Source organism: Dermacentor andersoni, chromosome 4 (assembly GCF_023375885.2).
Source record: "Dermacentor andersoni chromosome 4, qqDerAnde1_hic_scaffold, whole genome shotgun sequence".
NCBI lineage: Eukaryota > Metazoa > Arthropoda > Arachnida > Ixodida > Ixodidae > Dermacentor > Dermacentor andersoni.
Window position 1 is genome coordinate 20,521,905 of NC_092817.1, and position 22,699 is coordinate 20,544,603.

The 22,699-nt window shown below is 45.1% G+C and overlaps 1 protein-coding gene across 1 annotated transcript in view; it reads left to right on the forward strand.

The window, feature by feature from the left end:
* Nucleotides 1–9,259: 9,259 nt before the first annotated feature.
* The window catches only part of LOC126535843 (alpha-galactosidase A-like), a 30,020-nt gene continuing 16,580 nt past the window's right edge, over nt 9,260–22,699 (forward strand). The window contains exons 1-3 of the mRNA XM_050182678.3: nt 9,260–9,542; nt 12,350–12,524; nt 17,054–17,228. Of these exons, the coding sequence (XP_050038635.1) occupies nt 9,382–9,542; nt 12,350–12,524; nt 17,054–17,228 (511 nt within the window). The 5' untranslated portion in view covers nt 9,260–9,381. The remainder of the gene's footprint in view (nt 9,543–12,349; nt 12,525–17,053; nt 17,229–22,699) is intronic.

Here is a 22,699-nt window from a genome sequence, read left to right on the forward strand (position 1 = left end):
AGATGGTGGAATTCAGAACACGGTGTTAGCATAGATATTGCAGAATTTTGAGATATAGCGAAATTTCTGTACCTAGCCGCTCAGACTACGAGGGAGATTATTGTGGCCTTCTATATCAGGAAAAAAGGGCCGCGTTGTGTAAGCATGCCATCGTTAAATTTGCATGATAGTGAATTAGAATTTTTAAGCCGCCTCATAGCATAGCATTACATTAAATAGGTTTGCGTGTTTTTTGCCTGCGCACTGATAATGACGCCATAGATGGGAGATCACGTGGCTATGGGTTGTGTACATAAGTGTGTGTATGCCTTCGAATAAATTTAGTTGTGAGTTCAGCGCTGTCCTGTGTGTTCCTGCCTTCTGTCATCGTCTTTTTGCGCTGCCTCTTCAAGATGTTCAACCAGTACCAACTCGCCCAAATGTCGAGCCTTCTACGTTCAATCTCTGTCGCTGTTACTGTTTCAAAGTCGTCTGCCAAGGGAGGTTTCTTTAGGCCTAAGGGCAAATTATGTTTGAAACGTCGCGCAAGTCCTTGAGCAATTTTCTCAAGTGATTCCTATACTTCTTTTGTTGATAGAACGACAGAATCGACATTCACGGGCGCCGGTATAACTTTACGAGATCTAAGAAACTTAAACAGGGCCTTTTTATTGACTTTGAAAGGTATGTGTAGTGCTGGAATCATAATCTTCCTTAGCTTTTGAGACTGTTCGCTTATATGTAGTAGATATATATGTATAATCAGTCCAATTAACAGGATTTTGGTTGAATAAAAGTTTCTTCCACGCTGCTTTTCTACGTCTAAAATCTCGCTCGCAGTCAGAATTCCACCAGGGACAACAAACAGAGCTTTTTTTCATTAATGTTTTAGAATGGAACATAGGCTCATTGCTTTAATATCCCTCTCCATGCCCTCCTGAGCGTGTAAAGCTGATTTTAATGCATTTTAAAATTTTTCGTAATTAACAAAAGTACGCACATTACTATCTAAATTAGTTAACGGGTTAAGAAGTTAAATAATTATAGGGAGGTGATCACTGTTAGTTCCGGAGTCTACAGTCTTCCAGGACGTGACAGACATGCTCGAGGTAGCAAACGTAAGATCTAGGGCAGATCGCGACTGACCCCGTACGAAAGTATGTGCTCTCGAATTTAAGCAAGAGAACTGATTCGTTGAGACCCAATCCCACAAGCGTTTGCCACAAGTGTCCGTTCGGAAACACCACGATACATGATGAGAATTAAAATCTCCCACCAGTAGGATGTTCTTCTGACTGCGTGCAATAGAGGTATCCAGATAGCGGGTATCTTGCACTCCAGCGGGGAAGTACGTGTTAATTATAGAAAAGGGTGTGCAACCAGGGAGGATTATATCCAGTGCTAAGATTTCACAGTCTGGGGACATTATCTGGTATGTTATAGTAGCTCTATGACAGATTTTTGATGAGACAAACAAAACTAAACCACCGCCTCGGGATAGGCGATCCAATCGAAAACATCGAAAATTTTTGAGATGAGAAGCCTGACCAGCAACAGTCCAAGTTTCCTGTAAAATAATAATATCTAGGGAATATTTAGAAATAAGATATAATAAATCGTTGCGGATCTTGCTGCGACTCATCGATATCTGCACGTATCAGACGTTCGCCAATTTGGACGAGGAGGCACCGTCTACACATGCCAGATGAGGCATGTGTAGCAGGTCTAAAATGTTCCTCGTTTGGCTCCACCAAGGTGAACGCATTCATTACGTCTTATCTGGCATGTGCGTGGTGTGGACTCTCGAAGGAGTGCGTCAGAAACACTGGAAGAGCTCTCTGCGGCAGGTGTTATCGCCCTCTATCGGCGCATGTCTAATAACGCACGTGTACCGACAGAATCCGTGATCGCCACGTTTGCAGGTATATCATGTCCCTCAGATTTAAAAATATGGCTGCTAGTTTTTCGTGTAGATCTTCTTGCATAGCGTTCGTTACAATGCCGTAGTTGTTGGCGTTTTGGACACAGCGCGGGTGGCTGCAAGTCAAACCCTCGTTGCTACATCTGCGGTGAGGGACATCGCTGCAGTGAGTGCATCACTCAAAAAGAGAAGTGTTGACTATGTGGAGGAGCCCATCGAGCTAATAATTCCGACTGTCCCTTTCGAGCACAGAAAGGTCAAATTCCTGAGGTAATGGATAGGAGGCGTTTTTCCCGTAGAGAGGTTACTGTCACTGCAAAGGAAAGATCATATGGTTACGCTGGTGTTGTAGCGCGGCAACCCGCCATGGATTCAACCATTCAAGAAGCGATTGCAGCTGCGGTAGAAAAGTCGATGGCTAAGGTCATGGAACGGCTCGCTGAAAGTGTGACTGATCTTATATCGCAAATTGTTTCTGCACAATTAATGCAGCTGCTGCAGGCAACTTCTCTACCTCTTTCAATGTCAAAACCTCATGCGGTACCTGTCTAATTTGCCAATGGGGAGTACGAAAAATGCTAGGTCTTTTTTCCCTGACAAGGAATCAAATGTAGCTGGTCCCAGTAACTTGAAGTCGGATGATGCATCGAGCATGAATGTAGAGTCACGGGGCCCCAAACGTCGCGGGTCCCCCACGAATACTGCTTCGAATTCTCGCCCCCATTCAAAACCTAAGAAAAGCCTAATGCCGCCGAGCTATAGGACTCTATGTTGGAGCGAGAAATTGCCGCTGCAGTGCTCTCGCCACCCGAGGGGTGATGAGAGTGCTCCAGTGGAATTGTCGCTCTATACTTGCTGCTTCAACAGATTTACTTCATATTTCACATGAATTTTGTCGTGATATCATACTTTTATAAGAAACTTGGTTGTATACAGGCAAATATTTTTTAATTGCGGAATTAATGGCGTTTTTGTTTGGACCGTCCTACTAGAGGCGGAGGTATTGTAATATTTGTCTCAACTAAATTTTGCCACCTAACAAAGTTAGCATTCACGTTATGGCCCCAGACAGCGAAGTACTGGATGGAGTACGCCTGGATGGAGATATTTCATAGTCCTAAATTTTTACTTTCCTGTAGGGATTCAAGAAATACGCCCCTTAGATGCAATTATAGCAAACTGTGGAAAAGATATAATCTTAGCTGGTGATTTCTATTCACGCCATGTTTCATGGGGATACAAAACGGACCAGTGTGGTAAGTGACTGTGGGCATGGGGAGTAGATAATGGGCTCTTTTGCATGAACACTGGAGCAGTTACGTTTCTCCTAGGACAGTCTCGCTTTGTTGTAGACCTCACATTTCCTGAAACAAATACTGCCGTATCATCATGGTCAACGATTGACTGTGCCACAAACAGTGACCACCTGCCTGTTGTTTTTGAATTGGCAGACCCGCCAAGCTCTCCGGAGCTTCAAAAGAGAAGTTTATTAATTATGCTCGTTTTAAGACTCGTTTGAAATCAGAATTTATTTCAGTTATACATGTGAATTGCAATCAAAAGGCTGATAGTTTATGCTCGGTATTGGAGGATTCTCAAAAACGATCTGAATTTGTAATGTATTCGGGTAAAAGTAATAGCCCTAGTAAAATGTGGAATGACGACTGCAGTAGAGACTATAAGCGGAGGAAAGCTACATGGAAAAAGCTTCTACACAACCAGTAACGACTGCAAATACATAGCGGCTACCTTTAAATGTACAGTTTCTAAAGCGAAAGACGAGTATAACATCAGGCAGTGTGATTTCTTGTCCCAAACATGCGACGGTGGGGCATTTTTCCGCTTTCTGAGGCTTGAGAGCCTCTTTTCATCTTGCTTGCCTTGTCGGCCTTTATTGCTTGACTTTGCGGACGATTTCGAGGAGGTGTCATTACCGGAATTGGCTTCGGTGGTTGTAAGTTTGCCTGCTGCCGCCCCCGGTACGGATGGGGTTACATCCGCAATGATAACAATTTTGCATAAGGAGTATCCCTATGACTTATTGGCACTTGTTAATAATTCCATAAAGAGGACTTGCATACCATGAATTGAAATGGAAGCTCGCTAAAGTAGTAATACGGCACAAAAATAAAAGTAGCGAATATACTCTGGAGAACATCCGACCGATTTCATTAACGTCAAACCTTGTTAAACTAATCTAAAGAATATTACATTTCCGAATCATGAAGTTTGTGAACACCAGAGAACTGTTGAACCCTTTCCAAATTGGTTTTAGACTAGGGCTGTCCATGGCGCCACGGGCAATGTGCTTCACTGGTCGCGCTAGATGTCGCCAAAGCTTATGTCAGTTTCGAGCGTTCAATGTTGTTGGACAGAATGAATGCACTAGATCTTCCCGCGTATTCTATAAGATGGATAGCAGAGTTCTGAGGGAAAGAGAATTCTTCTGTGTTAGGAACGGTATCGTCTCTAGAAGGTTTAGACAGACCTGTGATGTACTTCAAGGGGCCGTTTTGTTTCCTCTATTTTTCAGTATGTTACTTAGCGATAACCCTTGTCATGCTGTCGCACACACATACGTCTACGCATATGATATTGTATCTTTCGCTTCTGCAGACGACAGTCATTCTCTCTACAGAACATTGCAAGCTTATCTCACTAGACTTGAACAATGGCTGGAAGGAATTCACCTATCTCTCAACGTTAACAAGAGTGCTGTGCTGGGCTTTCAGCTAAGGAGTCCAGTCTATCTATCTCTCTGTTATCAGAAAAACTTCAACGCCCAGGTTGAACAAACGAAGTACTTGGAGCGATTTATGACAGTAGTCTCAATTGGCTATCACGTATTGAATATTTTCCTTTAAAAGGGGGCCGCGCTCTTGGAGTATTAAGACGGCTGAGCAACAATTGCTCTGGAATGCGAAGAGACACACTACTAATGATACGCAGCAGATATGTCAGACCAATATTAGAATTTGGGTGTGTTCTGTTCTCTGGGGGTGCCGCTTACAAACTTCGTCGTTTTGTTTAGCAGAACGGGATGCGCTCCGCCTCTGCCTTGGCCTCCCCAAATTCGTATCGAACGCTATACTGGACTACTAACAGTCCTAAACCTTTCCGCGACTGCATGAATCACATTTTAGAAAACACCAGACAGTATTTATTAGCCAGCCCACATTATTTTTAATGTCCATTGGCTCTGTTTTCATACGCCACAAGTGGTTTCTGCGTAGGCACTACTCGAGCCCTTGAATGCATCAAAGTCTACTACCGCCTCTCTAGAAATAATTTTTGATAACGTCTACCCAAATAATGTAAAATATTTATGTGCACGAGTTCTCAATGAGTTACTGGATGATCACGTGAGTAATATACAGAAAAACGCTATAATAACTAGAGATGCCTCACAGAGCAACGAAGAGGTAGGTGCAGAAACTTTTTCTCGTTCGGTAGATTGGTCCTATTCGATTAGACTTCCTGATTTAATTAATTTATGTGTACATACTGCAGCCTCGGTGAGGCTATTGCAGGAGTGGGCAGTGAGGGAGTGAAGAAAAAAAAGGGAAGTGAGAAAACAAAATACAGGCAGAAAAAATATGAATATCAAGTATATGTAATTGTTTTCAAAAATTCTTGTGTAGGTAAAGAGCGGATGCTTCCAGGCAGTGAATTCCAGAGTTCAATGGCCAATGGAAAGAAGCTGTGCTTGAACATCTCCGTTCGGCAAAAGAAAGGGGTAAGGTTGAGATTATGAGAATTCCTAGTGATAGAAGGTGGACTAAAGTTCAAATAATTATTTAGTGTAACAAGGCGCTCAGAATGAATCAGCGTGTGTAAAAATTTCATGCATTCTAAGCGGCGGCGAGATGAAAGAATTGCAAGAACTGTAGCTGTGTAATGGGAAGAAGGGGAAAAATCTCGGCTATACTTGCGAAAAATGAAGCGCACTGATTTCTTTTGGACTGATTCTAATTTTTTAATATCGGATTTCTTGTGAGGATTCCATATGATGCAGCTATAATCAAGAATGGGACGGATAAGTGTTTAATACGTCATCAGTTTGGTATCCTTTGGAGCCTTACGCAATGAACGATGGAGGTAACCGAGAAGACGTCTGAAAGCTTTGTTACATATGATGTCAATGTGTTTCGACAATGACATGTCATGGGAGAAATTAAGACCAAGGTATTTAAATTCGGTAACTCTTTTTAAATCTTGACCATGGAAAGTGTACATGAAAAGTGATGGAGATGGGCGTCTGGAGAAGGACATGGAAACAGTCTTAGAGAAATTAATGTTCATTTGCCATTCCTTGCAACATCTACAAAATTTTGCAAAGGAGTCATTAAGTAAATCATGATCCATTGGTGTGTTTTTACTATGATAGAGGACGCAATCATCAGCGTAAAGACGAATATTAACGGACACGCAATGTGGCAAGTAATTAATATATAATAATAAATGAAGCGGGCCTAAAACGGATCCTTGTGGGACGCCGGATGAAACACTGACAGGAGAGGAAATCGAGCCGTTAAAGTGCACAGACTGAGAACGCTGGGTTAGGAAGTTATGTATCCAACCAACCAGAGCAGGGTTATTTAAAATGGAGTTAAGCTTGTGGAGGAGTTTTTGGAGTGGGACGGCGTCGAAAGCTTTGGATAAGTCAACAAAAATGCCGTCAATCTGTCCGCCTAAATCTAATGACTGACAAATATCGTGCGTGAATTCGATTAGTTGGGTAGTGGTGCTATATCCGCGACGGAAACCATGTTGGTAATTGGATAGAATATTGTGGCTTTCAAGAAATTCCGTGATGTGTTTAAAAATTATATGTTCGAGTAACTTGCATTAATGGGCAGTTAATGAAATGGGTCTGTAGTTCTGCAGAAGTTGAGCGTTACCGGATTTGTATATCGGAGTGACCGTAGCAAGCTTCCAGGATTGGGGAACAGTGGAGGTGGATAATGATTTACGGAAGATAACGGAGAAGTATCTGCTTGTCCAAATGGAGTTTACTCCCATCTACACAGCAGAATTCTCAGCTGTAGCTTTAGCAGTGCGCAAATTGAACCCCTCTCATTCATCAGTAACTATTATCACCGACTCTATGCTCATCGCTTACAATGTGTAGTGACTCAAAAATTTTGCAAGCATTATATCTGTTGGCGCCGTCTCATTTGCGTTTGCTACATTTAGTTTGGGTGCCTGGGATCAAAGGTTTCTCTTTGAATTAGTGTGCAAAATCATTAGCAAAGGCTTCCCTGGATGGCCCTTTAGTACCTGCCGTTCCCCCAACCGCCTATATCACTGCTGCTAAGTTTCGTAGATTTACAATGACGAATGAGCTATAAATATAGTGTGGCTTCGCATTCTGACTACCACCACCTACTAGTTCTATGGAAAGGTAAATTCTGACCAACGCGCAAATTAGAGATTACATTAACAAGGCTACGCTGCCACATCCCGACCCTAAATTTCTTTGCACGTAGGACTGCTTTGGCGCCATCTCCTTTGTGTATACAGTGCGAGGAACCAGAAGAAATTGATCACTTTCTGCTTGCATGCCGACAATTCTCCTCATTAAGAAAAAGGGCGCTCGAGGATCCTTTAAACAAGCTTGGCCTCAGCATGAACGTCCGCGTCTTGCTTTCGTTTGGAGCTTCCACATTGGGGTACAGCTACCAGAATGTTTGCACTGCTATGAAAAGCTTTATCCTTGATTCGAATTGGCTGCCTTCCTAAACCAGTCAATTATAATAATTAATTAGAACACCGAGCAGAATACACATTCCCCTATTTACCTTTTTTTCTTCTAAACTTTTTTTATTATTAGATTTCTCTAAACCACCCAAGTCTTGTTGGCCGATACCCGACGGTGGGTATGTGCCACTTGTACAGACGACAATTATCATCATTCTTTAAAACTGATGGTAGCGCTAAAAGGACGGACACAAGATGAAAAGACGACACGACGACGTCGTGTCGTCGTGTCGTCTTTTCATTTTGTGTCCGTCCTTTTAGCGCTACCATCAGTTTTAAAGAATGCATCACCAACTAGCCCAGCACCAAGTTTTATTGAATTATCATCATCATTAAACAGACGTCCCGGTGGATAATGGCGCAGCAGTCATCGAAAGCACAGTCGAAAGGCGGAAGCCGCGAGTCCTCGTGGGTCCTCGGCGTTCTGGATCCCTCCTGCCAAGGATCGCCGTCCACATTTCCTTGGTCATGGAGCTCGCTACTCTACCGTCGTCACAAGCACCTACCTGTAATGAAAACAGTCAAGAGGCCGTCCTTGCGATCGCCTGTTTTACTCTGCCCCGTCGTCTTCTCTTCTAATGACCCCCGTGCGAGCGCCCAAAATTGAGTACCGCTTTTCTTCCTTGCACTCGGCAGCGATGCGACTTGGCACTATAGGGAGGTGCCGAAGATGGCTGTGGCGGGCGACAGTGGCCGGTGCTCTCTGGCTGTAGATATCGTAAACGATGCGAATCGTAGCCCACAAGAACAGCGGCTAGCGATGCGCTCGAGCGAGTCGCCACAGCACGACTAAATACCGCCTGCTGCTGTGTCGTTCATGTCTGAAGTTTGAATAAGGGTGATATGCTTTAAAGTTGATGGTCTCTGGCCCGTCTCTTGCGGTCTCTTGCGGTAGTCTCTTGCGTACGTCTCTGGCGCCTCTTTCGCGTCTTGCGCATCGGTGACCTGTTGAGCATCTTGTCCGTTTTGTGCGTCTTTAGCGTATGCGAAGGCCACCGATCATGATGACCTCAGCCGTGTTAGTCGCCTTCGCTTCCGTCAGCAAGACCTTACTCAGCGCTGGGCGAACGGTCACACATTCGGCAAATGACAGTCGTGCATTCGGCTGATGAGAGTGGGGCTCCGACAGGTCAGGAAGCATCTCTCTACTGTTATCCGTGGACAGGTTGGGCTCCTGAAGCGGCTTGAAGCCTGAAGTACTGAAGGAGCTGACGCCTCCATGTTTCCCGGCGTTGATGAGTTTGGGAGCCGCTTCGCTTACTGATGTGGACGGCAAATGGTGTCGGTCTCTGGAAGTGATGGTGTGGTGTCGGATGCCGACGCCTCCTTCCTGGAAACGCCGTCCACGCTTCCATTGGTAGGGAAGTCCCACCAGAGTCCACTTCCCGCCAGAGCCATGGGCCCAAGGGGCCAGCGTTTCCCGGTAAACATTACGGTTGCATAAGCTGCAGTTGCCGGGAATCGCGAGAAGCAATCGGGGACCTTTGAATGCTATCGCGTTCCACTCTTAAAGGTGAACCTTAAGTATCCTCCAAATTGTTTGTTTTGCGATAGCGAGTGAGGCGCTGCTGTCTCGGTCAGCTCGCGGACGTATATCTCAGGCTGCTGGCTCTAACGGATATCGTGCACTCGTACTCCATACGTAGTCTCCGCTACAAAGGCATCGGTTCGTCACTCCGAGCTTCTTGCAGGTCGATCTAACTTCTCGCTGGGACTCTTCAATGTCGATCAACGGCGCCGTCCTGTTGTGCGCCACTCTGCTGGTGGCGGGAGTGAACTGCTTGGACAACGACCTCGCCCAGACGCCTCCCATGGGCTGGCTTACGTGGAGCCGGTTCATGTGCAACGAGTGCGCGTTGGGGCGCCACGAGAACTGCCTCACGTGAGTGGTTACACCAACAACAGTACAATGTCGTGGGCATTGTTGTCAGTCGACCAGTGTAACCGCAGAGAAATCAAATGCTTTTCCAGTGTTATTGGGCGCACAAGAGACAGCCTGTGCGCCTGGTATATGTATCTGCCGGCATATTGGTCCCAGTTTGGACTCTTCAGTGACAAGTTGATGCGTTCTAAGAAAAGTGTTTGTACGTAGTACTGATAGGGTAAGACATCGGTGCGCGAATAAATAGTAGTCTTGGGAACCAAACTGTGCGACAGGAGATTCTTTCATTGCCCGTGCTACGCATGAAAATAATAATAATGAATTCTGGGATTCGAATTCCAAACGTGCGCAGCGGGTTATGAAGGACTCCGTAGGGGGGACCTCCTGAATAATTATGAGCACCTGGAGTTCTTCAACGTGCACCCAATGCACGGTGCACGAGCATTTTTGCGTTCCGCACCCATTGCGATGCGGCATCCGCGGCCAGGATGGAACCCAGGACCTATTGCTCAGCAGGCGCAACGCCATCTCCTCTGAGCCACCTCACCGGGTGACTCATGAAACATGACTGTTTTCTGTTTTCCTCGAGAAAGTGTCCACTTTTTATAATGGCTACTCTTGAATCTGACTAGGAGATGAGAAGACAAGCCTCTATGGTTATTATTATATTTTTTATATGCCGTAACATGCATTACTTTCACTATTATTTATCATTTAGGCCGTTGAATTTAATGTATACCAAGGTTTTGTGTTCTTAGAATATTTACGAATATAAAGATCGCAGCAGATTCGTGTTCTACAGATAGCGTGAATGACGTGCTACGGCTTTTAAAGTAAAACGGGAAGGGTTCAACCAGAAGAGAAGCTAACACGCAGTGCTCGGAATCCGTGTTTTTGTCCTACGGGTGTAAGATAGAAACTTGCACAAAGGCTCTCAGCTATGAATGTAGCCACTCGAAACGTTATCAGAGAGTGCGCTATGACGTGAAAGCTGGATAAGTAATGCGTGAAACAGCAGTCCTTCGGAGAATCAGGAGGCCCACGTTGTAAGGTTGCGCCGGATGAATGTGCATACAAATCGCGACTCAAATATTTGCAAGTACACTTCCAGCTCGAAATATGACGACATTTACTGAGGATAACGCTGTTTGCGTTCTATGCAACTCGCTAAGAGTGAACCTGTTGACTGATATGCCACACGCTGCAGAAGTGCGTGCCAACGAAAGTTCTTGTATTTACAATATCGACGTTAATTTCTAATACGAGTATACTTTACGTATCGTGACAACGGATGGCGCTATTAATTGTACGTTCATGTAAAGGCTGCGGTTGGCCCAAGAGCTTACATGAAGCAGAACTCTTTCGCCTTACGGTGAGAAAAACTGGGAACATTCGTTAAGAAAATGTTATGCAAATGTCGACTAAAGCTGCCTGCCTTCAAGAATTTGTCATTACCGCTTAGTCACATGTCAGTAATCAGTCATTTGCTGATATCTACTTCGTATTCATTACTGTTGTCATGCCTCACCTTGTCATATCGTGCATAAATGTCGTCGTTTCTTCTCCTCTTGTCTCTTTCTCTTGTACTGATCCTGGGTTACTACACGTGACTCCGTGTGTCAAGAAACGATAGGGCAGAACAACATAAAGACTACATCAAAGCCGACCTAAACTATACGGGTAGCTGCAGTCTGGGCGGTTCAGCCTGCATGGGAATTATGGGAAGTGCATGGATTTGTCTAAACTACATCCGTCTGGCTTCGAACGGCTCCGCGGCCTTGTAAGTTTGTCATTTGCAACAAAGTACTGAGTAATTAATAATGAAGCATATGTAATTAAAATTGTCCAACGGCAGGATTCGAAGGCAGTACCTCTAGCACAGAATCCCCACAGGAAACCATTACGCCACGGACGCTTTTTTTTTTTATTGCATTAGGCCACGGACGCATGCAGCGACAAACGGCATAGAACGCCCTTATGAAACTCGTGGCGCGTTTCGACAGGTTGAGCCGGTGTACTTAGTAGTGACTGTACGTGTTCGCAGAGTATTCTGCACTTAGAAAAGCATATATCGCTTTAAATTTTGAATAATGAAGACAGATAAAGCGCAACAAACAAAGCCACAAGAACGTCTGAATCCATAAGTACTAAGATCGAACAAATCCATGTACTTCCCATGATTCCCATGCTGGCTGAACGATTGCAGCGCCAGAGTTCCCTCTAGTAATTATTGTATGAAGCTATATGGACCTAAGTCAACAACATCTACCACTCAGATAGTTGCGTAAGCGACAGGTGTTTTAACGTTGCGTGGTAAATGTTGTTTGGCATAAGCACTGTGTGCGTATACGTCATTTAGCGCGGCGTAAAATAGGTTCGCGCACGCTTTATGTTACGTCGACTTTACTCAATGTTACGTTTTCATCGCTTACCCTTGCACATTTAAAGCTCGTGTCTGGAGAGCACGTACATCGCTTCCTGTGAGATGAGTCCTCAATCATGCGGCTATCCACGATGCGGCTATCCAAGGACAATCGCCAATACTTCTTTGGGTTTGAAATGTTCACAGGTGGCGCGAGCTATGTCTCAGTTATTTTTTTTTTCACAGTGTCTCCGGTCTTCAAATTAGTGTGCCTCTAAATGTCACCGACCTTCTTGAAAGCTTAGCAATGCCCAATCAAAACACACGGATATAAAATGCTCCAGTGCTAGCTCTTTTTTTTTTTTTTTGTCTTCAGTTAAGTCATCAAATGCATGCAAGATTTTTTTTGACGATTACATGAGAATATTTTGTGTCCGTGTTTCAGTTCTGAGCTCATCCTTCAGATGGCAGACAGGATGGTCGAGGATGGGTACCTGGCTGCCGGTTATGAGTACTTGATAATCGATGACTGCTGGAGCCATACCGACAGGGACCGGGAAGGAAAGCTCTTCGCTGACCCTCGCCGGTTCCCTGAAGGAATGAAGAATCTCATTGAAAAGGTGGGTAACTTATTGTCTTTGCTGAGGCGGAAGTTCAGGACCGGCGCATGCGCTTAGTAGATGTCCAGCACAACCGCTGTAAAGTACTGATTCCTCGGGATGATTTCCTGAATTTTGCCGTCTTCGTAAAACACATTTTGATTGTGTGTGTTCAGAAAGTAACGCTGACCTTGCAGTGGAATCCTGTATCGTTTGAAGAAGACATAAGTTGAGCTAGATTATTAACCCATACAAGAAAGGAGCATTCGCATGGCAAAAGAGGATGACAAAACTGAGAGATGACGCCTTGTGATGGCGCCTTGTGATAAGTTTGGTGGGACCTCCTTGGTTGTTTATTATAAAAGAAAACTTATTCGGAAATGAATAGAGACTCAATTTCGCAACTTTCGTAGACTTTTCGTGCAATAATCAAACGTACGCTGACTAAGTAAAAACGAGCTGTGTTGCTAGGGGTCCTCTGTTTGAATCCTGCCAACGGACAATTTCATTTATGTTTATTGATTGAAACCAACGTCTTTTAATGACTTTACCACCACTTTGCCACATCGGGTATGTTTCAAACGTCTTTCCTGGGTCGATCCCGAATGTAATGCACAGCCGCGGCAATAAAATTGCCTCATTTTCAGGTTGAACGCTGTTATTGTTTCGCACATTTAATATTTAAGTCTGAGAAAATTTACGATGAAATGCATGCGCTGTCGGTGCCTTGTTTGATTACATTTGTTTGTGGACTGCCACTCTCAAACTTCAGAGGAATAATTTTGTCAATAATATAAGACCTGGTATGAGCAACTTTAGTGACATAGAATGATGTGGCAATATAACCCGGACATAGCACATTTCATATAGCATGGTATATCGTATCACATACATGTACATAAATATATACAGAAGTTCACGGCGACGCTGACGGCAAGAATTCGCTTGGAGGGTCCATATAAATTACCATCGCAATAAAACGAACTGCTCAAATAAGTGAAAGGGCTGCATGATTTCCAAATTCATGCGGGCTTTACCGGATTCGCGGTTTGGGCACGAAATTAAAGGCGGGAATTAAGAAATTCCCGCAAGAGTTTAGAAAGAAGACTACATCAGCTATCTCATGACTCACTTCTCTTCAAAGCCACGTGAAGTAAAGCGACTAACTGTACATAAACTGTCCGTTATCCTAACGCATTTATATATAATTGTCAATCTTTACTCCAGACATCAAGACAAAAATCATACTGTTGCATCTCTAAGAACAGCGAGATATGCGCGTACATGTAGAATAAATATACTATCCTCCTCTTCTATATCACTTTGTTTCTCGAGGAGCACAATTTAACAAATCGTCGAAAGGAGGATGGAAGCAGATGTGCCCGAAATTATTTGACAACTATAACCATTGGGCGACAAACAACTAATTTTCGAGACATTGGTGCAGTCCCTGCACGATGTAGAGCTGTGGACTTCTATGGTGTTTTATTTTTTTATTTTTTTTTTCAGTGGAGCTGTTCATGGCTAGGGTTCTGTGCATTTTTGTTCTGCGTCAACAAAAATATGGGCCCATCTTAATGATTGTGCAGAAAGGGTCCAAGCGCAATGGCACATACCCCTGTGGACTCCGAGTCGTGGGCTCCGGGACCTGTAACGCGCCCTTATCTGCCCTTGTAACACCTGGGACCCAAAGAGGTCTCAGGCACAAACGTAAGAACCGATACTACGATCGGATCTTAGCCCAAAATGCCGACCCGCGTCGGCCATGTCTACGTTCGCACCGCCCTCTCCTTGTCGACGTTCCACGCGCTTGCGTATCTAGTTTCCTTTCCTTCCGTTCTCACGTGGTGGCGGCGCCGTCGAAACGTCACGCGTTAGTCACGCGTAGAGTCAATGGAAGAAATTTCAGAGTACCGCATTCGTTTTCCCCGCGCCGCCGACGCGTTCATTGGCCCAACCATACCACGTGACTTTGGGGTGCCATATACCTTCCAAGCGCCGGGCGGGCCGGCTGAGCTAGAGCGCAGGCAGCGCATGCTGGTTCCCTACGTTTTTTGTGTTCCGATTGTCGCGCTCGCGTTTGACTGCAAGGAAATCATGCCTGGCTGCTGCGCCTTCGGATGCAGCAACCGAACTCAGTCTGGAAAGACTTTTTTCTAGATTCCGACCGGGAAAAATGACCGAGAGCGTCGTTCTGCGTGGGTACACAGAATCGGCCGGGAGAACTTCAAGCCTACAAAAAAACACCCGCGTGTGCGAGGTATAAGTACACCTTGCTTGTGCTTTTCGGCACTACTTTAGAAGATATTTAAGCGAAGTGCACGCGGTGTTAGCGATGCTACGAAAATAGGAGTTCAGTGCAGGGATCGTTCGCGTCTTGCACGTTTGACGCGGGTACACGTGTACGCGTTTGTTGCTCAACACACGCGGTTATTTCGTGCTCGTGGCACGCGAAGACACACTTGTCGCGCGAGAATTCCGCGTCCTCACGTACACCAGATACTCGCATGATTTCTCCGCGCACGTGAGCGCGCTCCCGCCTCTAGTCACTCGACCCATATGGCGCTTGTTTTTCGCAGATCGTGACGATCGCAGTCAATAAAAACATGGTCAATACGAGGCCCATGATACTTCCCTTTTTCCGCTTATCCTTTGCTCATTTATACATATGGATTTCGAGCTTGACACCAATGGCCAGGTAATATTCACAACACATGTTTCAAATTTTGAGCTTGTAAGCCGAGCACATGCAATGAACCGAAGTCAGCATACATATTATGTTCTATGTTGAAATGCTACGGTGCATACTCAAATAATGTTATGCTTGATGCATGACAAGAAATACAAAACAACAGAACACTCAGTAGCTTTAGTTTAACTCTGTCACTATGCATGTTACATAAACCGCTCTCTAAAAGCACAATAATTTTATACATCGCCGATGTAACTTAGAAAAGAAAGTGCTACGTCACCAGCGGGCGTTCCTGCTTTTTTTTTTTTTTACACAGGCAGCAAATTTTGGCAGTCTAAGAAATCAGTCACAAATAAGTTGAGAAGAGTAGCCGCTCATCAGCGCACTAGACAGCCGCGTTCATAAATCGCAATGTAGCAAATTCTCGCTCATTATCAGTGTACAGAAGTACATTTACGTTGCTGTAATCACGCGAATGGCTCATATTGGCCTTCCACAAGATTTAGCGCGCAAAATGGTCATCGAAGTTGGTTTTTACGCCTGCTGTGCACAGATCGTCTTACGATCACGGCCAAACACCGGTGCGCACATGGCAGTCGCAGTGTGTCGTGCGTATACGGCGGACGAAGTCGCCCGGAAGAACCGAGAACGCGCGGTATCCGTTTACAAACTAAATTAAATGTGTCCGATTTAGCTTGTGAAATTATACAATGAACGTACGTGCCTGTGACACTGTCAGGTGTTAGTTTCGTCCTGCTTAGAAACATTCAATAGAAGCCGACGGCGGTCCACGATATTCATGCCCAGAAGCACAAGCTTGCCTCATTCCGGCTCGAAGTGATGAAACGTTTCCTTTGTAGCTCGCTCCGCGGAAGGAAAAAAAAAAAACAAGAAACGCGTGCATAAGCTCCCGATAGCAGCGCTAAGCCGCTGCCCACAATCGTAGCACAGTTCCAGCAGTAAACGCGATCGGCGTGCAAAACAACCACCGGCTGCATTAATTCGCACAAAATAACATTTTATTTTCGTTCTTAGCAACCATTATCTCCGGGCACAAAGTATTTGTACTTCAGTAAACACTCAACCCGATGTGTCACCGAATATCAAGCTCTTCCAACACGGCGGCCTTCCCGCGACGCAGTCGGCTTGGAAGGTATATGGCGGTGGCCGCTCAGTGTTGCCAGTCAAATCCCGACCTTTGCGGTACTCTGAAATGTTTTCCAGTGACTCTAGTCACGCGTGTCTACGTTCCTCCGGCTCCTCGGGGCGGCGGTCCCGTCGCCCGCGCGAATGTACATAAAGAACCAGAAAGACAAATTGCCGTTCTCCATATTGAATTTCACATTAGCTTCTGTAGTCGTAATGGGAAAGCCGCGTATAGTCCGGACTCCCCAGGAGCAACGCGCGTACGAAGAGCGACGTCCCGCATGCGTTCGGCGTTTCATGCACGATCTTCGTCGGTGGTGTTTGCGGCCCGCCGGCGACGATTGCATTCTCGTCTCTGTTCCTGCCGTCGCTCTTCGTAGGCGGGTTGCTTCTTGGAAGTCCAGACTATACGCGAATATGATTGAATTAGTATAATAATCACACGGGTGATACGAGAATGTGTGTGCGTACCTGTCGTCACGATTACCACCAATCAACCAATAAATCTGTTCGTAACTTTGTTCAGAATGGTGTGTCAACTCTGTGTCGTGTGCTAAACAGCTCCGCCTGTCATCCACCTTCACAGAGTGGAATGACCGATGATTTATTATGTCGTGCCGCAAGTCCTCCCACTTAGAAAAAGAAAAAGCAATACTTATCGAAGTCATCATTCTTATTGGATTTGTCCACCTTTGCTTCATGTAACATACAGGTTCACCAGAAGGGGCTGAAATTCGGAATCTACGCTGACATAGGCGTTAAGACATGCGGAGGTTTCCCCGGCAGCTACGGACACTATACGACCGATGCTGAGACCTTCGCTGATTGGGGTGTGGATTACGTCAAAGTGGACGGCTGCAACGCGAAGCCTACAGAACTGGACACGTGTACGTAGAAATCGACTTTACAATTGTTCCTGAAAGGTTGTGTAATATAAGTACTCGACTAGTAACGAGTGCAAAATAGAAATAATCAAGTCGAAGGGACACTTCAGAGAAACAATAAGTGACTTTAGACTGATAAATTATCATTTAAAGACTATATTCTTGTTAGGTTGTGGTACGCCGCTGGTCAAGAGAAAAGGTCAAATTAAACGTAGGTCAAAGTTTATTTTTCTTTAGTTCGCGCTGAAAGCCTAGCGCCGGTACGTCAGTGTGTCGTAACGGATTTTCTTATATTTATGCCGATTATAGCGTAGTAAAAGTTTTCCAAAGTTGAGCCTTTGGATCCTTTAGAATAGAAGTCCGCCTTTTCCGATAAAAAGAAATCAACTACGCTCTAGCGCGTGTCCTGTGTGTGACCTCCCTTTTGTGCCGTGTCTCGTGTTTGCGCCTTAAAAATATTCGTTAACTATAGACCGTTTTTTTGTAGGCGCCGCCATATTGTGAACGCAGTGGCGCCGCCTATGAGCAGCGCCATACTGGCTTGGGTGAAAGCGGTCTTTTGCATGGCAAGTATACGCTCGGCGGTAGGTTCTGGCATTTGTTTTCGCGGTCGTGCGGTCTGTTTAGTATGACGTGCGTCTTCTACGTGGTAAACGGTTCTGTGAGGCGTGCTGGAGTGGTTTAAGGCGTCATGGCCAGAATTTCTGCTGGCGTTGAGGTGTACGGAACACGCAGCGCGATGGTGTGCTCGCATATTTGAGCCTACAATCAGCCTCGGAGATCAATTGTGTATTTCTAAATGTTCCAATCACTAATGTGACCTTATTGCAGTATTATCCTCTATTTCTAAGCTGCGGTTTAGGAGCCATAAAACATACGCGACGATCGTAACAGCATGGGTACTGTTCTGCTACGATAGGAGCTGTGCTGTTTGACAAGCGTTCAAACTGTTCACTGCAGGCAGGGGCGTAGCCAGGGGGGGGGGGGGGGGGGGGCTTATGGGGCTTCAGCCCCCCCCGAAATTTTTTCGTGCTGTCCATGCACCGCCGAGAAAAGCAACCCTCGGCGCCGGAAATCATTCTGGATTTTTTCTAGAGCGTCTTTTTCACGCTCGAAAAGCCATTTCACCGCGACAATTGCGAGCACGGGCTGAATTTCGTGGCGACGCCCACGCACCGGGAGTGCCATAACACAAGCAGCCCCATCCGAGCACAAAGTTTCAAGGATGTTTTCATGGCGAACGGGCTCGCCGCGGCATTTTGCAGAGGCCGCGGAATCTACACTCTATCACGGAATTTACGGAGCTCGTGGATATCAATTCCGAAACTTTATGGGTATAAAGTTCTCATAAACTTTTGATGTGAAGGGTGCATTGACATTTCCAAAGATGTGCTTTAGATTTTCAATTGCGGAACTTTGTAAGTTTAATGCTCCCATAAATATTTGATGCCAAAGGTGCATTGACTTTTCCAAAGTCGCACATCGGGCCATACAACGAGACAAGCCAAATGACCACGCTATCAGACAAGTTGACAAAGCCCGTAGCGAGGCCCGATGAGACGAAGCGTTGTGGTAGTTCATTCGTGCCGTCATGCCACATAAAAAAAAGCCTATTTTTTTTCACCTGCGCCAAAGCATCCAGTGAAGACACTAAAGCCAGCCAAGGCAACTACGTTCTTATTTATTTTTTCTACTTTGACTTTTAATCGCGAGGACACATTGAGCCTCTTCAATTTTTTTGTGCACGCTCCCCTACCCGCGCGCCGCCAGAGCCAGTCAGAGCGCATGCGTTTTTCTCGTGTTGCTCCGACCACCGCGCGGCGCCCTTCGGTGCGAGTTCGCTTTTCTCTGGCCGAGTGCATTTTCGCCTGGCAGAGCTTTGGACGCTTTCTAGCTAGCAGAGGAGAAAAAGAAACAATGGTCGCTAGCCGCCATCACTGTGCGGACTCGACGGATTGCAGCGCGTTCACTTGAGCGCAACCTCTCCAGAAAGTCTTGTCTCGCCGGTGTAGGATACCGAGCAGTATGCGCATGGTTCTTGGTGGACCAAGCGTCTCGTGTTTTCTTCGATATTCCTTTAATAGCCATATCAGTTGCCCAAAGTAGGCATTCTATTGTGACCAACATACTTCGCGTTTTTTTTTTTTCATTACGGTGCCGCCGCCCCACAAAAGGAAAAAAAAGCGTTGTTGCGGTGCAGCGAATTGTCGCATGGTGAAAGTGCTATTTTGTTACTTCTTTTGCGGAAAGTAATGGGCCATGGGACGCTTGAGCTACCAGATAGTCTTATTATATTATTGCGATAGCAATTATATGGACACTCTAGGTGCATTCCTGCCGTCGCCGTCGCCCTCATGTTCCGCATAAAGTCGAAGTGCGATAACATCGTGACCCCGCGCCGCATGCTGTATGTGCGAGTGAAAGCGTGGGGGGGGGGGGGGGGAATGGGTGAGCCGACGATAGTGGCTCAGTCTTGTGTGCGCAAGGGAGAAAAGTGAGGAGTAAGCGCGCCGCCTTCCGTCGCCCGCGATACATGGGGGGGAGTGGATGGAATGGGGGCAGGATCTAGGATTCTGTGAATCTGTGATTGCGCAACATGTTTATTTGCCTTGTTTGACGCATTATATACCGTGACTTCTTCTTATATACGTAGATGTATTGGAGACTTACTTATGCGTATGTTTAAATATCTTGTTGCGAGGTTTTGTGCATACGTGCAGTGAACTTCGGTTCCAGTGGCACTTTTTTGCCCTTTGTCAAGCTGTATCTTCGCATTTGTACATTCCATTGCATCTTCGCATTTCTAATGTACGAGGGCGAGTCAAATGAAAGTGAGCCTACCCACCCCGTGCAATTATGGTTCTGTTCATTATCTGCAAGGCCTGCGCGTAGCACACAGGCATCTCTCATTTACAAGAGTGACACGCAGATGTGAGGGTAAATGTTCTTTAATGCTCTCATACACTGAGTTCGACATGGTTGCGTGCCGTAATGGACTCTCCAGAAGTTGAGCAGCGTGGTGCCGTCAGGTTTTTGACAGCTGAAGGTGTTTCCCAAAAAGAAATAAGTCGCCGTATGGCTGCCGTGTACGTTTAACATTGCATTTCATTAGCCACTGTGAAGCGTTGGAACAAACACTTCAAAGAAGGACGTGAAATTTGCAAAGACGATCCCAGACCGGGCCGAAGCCATCGTGCAATCACCCCTAACAAAATTGCAAAGGTTGATGAGCTGATGAACGGAGGATAAGCATCGATGAACTGGCAGAGCGTGTGAACATCAGTCACGGTTTTGTTCACGTCATAATTCATGAACGTCTCGGCTATCGGCTCTTGTGTGCGCAATGGATGCGCAAAATTTTGAACCACCGCCAGAATACGGAGAAGATTAGCGCTGCCTTTACTCATCTGATCCGGTATCACAATAAAGGTGACGATTTCTTGTCTGCAATTGTGATCGGAGACGAACCATCATGCCATTTCTAAGAGCCTGAAACACGACGGCAAAGCTTACAATGGAAACATTCAAATTCACCTTCCCCAAAGAAAGCAAAGGCCGCCATTTCCGCCAGGAAGGTGTTGTTGACTTTTATTTTTCGATCGTCAGGGGCCATTACTGATAGAATTTGCTAAATCTTGAGAGACTATCAATTGTTTCCGATATTGTGAAACGCCGGATCGGCTGCGTGTCGCAATCAAGAACAAACTACGTGGAAAATTCACGAATGGGGTCATCTTGTGCCACGAAAATGCCCGTTCCCACGTCGCTGATGTGGTTAATACAAAACTGGCAAAGTTCAAGCGGGAAACGCTGCAACATCGGCCATACAGCTCAGACCTGTCGCCTTGCGACTTCCAGATTTTGGGGCAACCGAAAAAGCTTTATGAGATGGGAATTGCGCGACTCTTTAGTCAATGGGACAAATGTCTAAATGCTCATGGGGGCTACTTTTAATTAAAGTACCCCGTTTGTTATATATTCGCATTGGCTCACTTTCATTTGACTCGCCCTCGTATATTCTGCAGAACTCCTGCTTGTTATACGTGGTCTCTGTTGCAACTATAATTTCGGTGCAATTACTCAAGATACACGACCGGTGACAGCTGCTGCTGCGTAATACATTGGAAAAAATGGCAGCGTCATAAAGAGTTTTCACTGGCCGTTGCATATGTACAAGAATGTAAACAAGGATCTTGAATGACAAAGTGTCATTACATATTTGTCCTCAACTTGTTCATTTCATGGCCTTTACATTTTTCATATCAGCGGCATGCACTGCTTTGCTGGCTTCGAACTGATGTAGTTCTAAAGTTCGTGAGATATTTTATTTACTTATTAAATAGACAAAATACATGGAAGCATTGACATCAGTTATGTTAGGCAGAATTTTTGGCACATACGAGTATATTTTTTAGTAAACAAATACATATAATACTTGCATTGACAGTGCGTAGCGTTCAACACTTCGTTTCCAGCATCTTTGGCAATGGCAATGCAGTTATTATTCGTGTATTTGATCCCTAGGCAAATTGTTTAAGAGGAAGTTTTAGCTCGGGCCCAACTCCGACGCGGCCTATTCAGATACATGTAAAACGCAGAAACGGTTTTCTGAGATAACTCCTGAATCGCTTTTAATAAAATTTGTTGCATTTGAGAGAGTATGTTAAATTCTAGTGTATGTTGGAAGCGGAATTTCGATTTAGGGCCTGAACTTTGTTTAAAATTTTTTGAAAAATTCTAAAGTTCGACAAAAATTGAATCACGTAGATTAAATATTAATAGCTCATCATCAAGAAGAGATATCGCGGTTCTGTAAACGGCATCCATTACACCATTCAAAGCGGACAAATTCGATAGGTCAATTGGTATCTTACGTATTTGGTTATGTTATGTCCAAGGGTTCTGCAAAGCCGTATTTCCATAATACTTAATTTTAAAGACTCATGTGTAAGAAATAAATTTTGTCCGCTGTAGATGTGCTATTATGTGCAATTCACAGCACTGTGATATCAATTTTCAATGCTGATTTACAGAGTTGTAAACTTAATTGTTTCGTTTTCTGAAAATTTTCGATTTTTGCCACTTTTCATTAAAATATTGACGACCTAAATCGAAAATCCGAAACAAACAGTCACAAGAATTTCAGTTTTTCTTTTAAATGCAACAAACCTCGTCAAATTTGGTGCACTGGTTACCGAGAAAAACGAATTCTCCTTCTACATGTATTTAAATAGGAGCATCCGACCTAATGTTTCCTCTCAAGGAGGAGGTCCACCTGCAACGTGAGCCCCCCCCGAATGAAATTTCTGGCTACGCCACTGACTGCAGGTTACATTGCGTGACTACTTGGTTGGATGGATGAGGTTTCCACCCATTAATAAAATAGTTTTGGCTAGTAATAGCAGCATACCTTACAGTCTCAACTAAGCTTGTCCAGCAAAGCGACCGTTTCCGAACTGCGCGAGCGTCCTAAG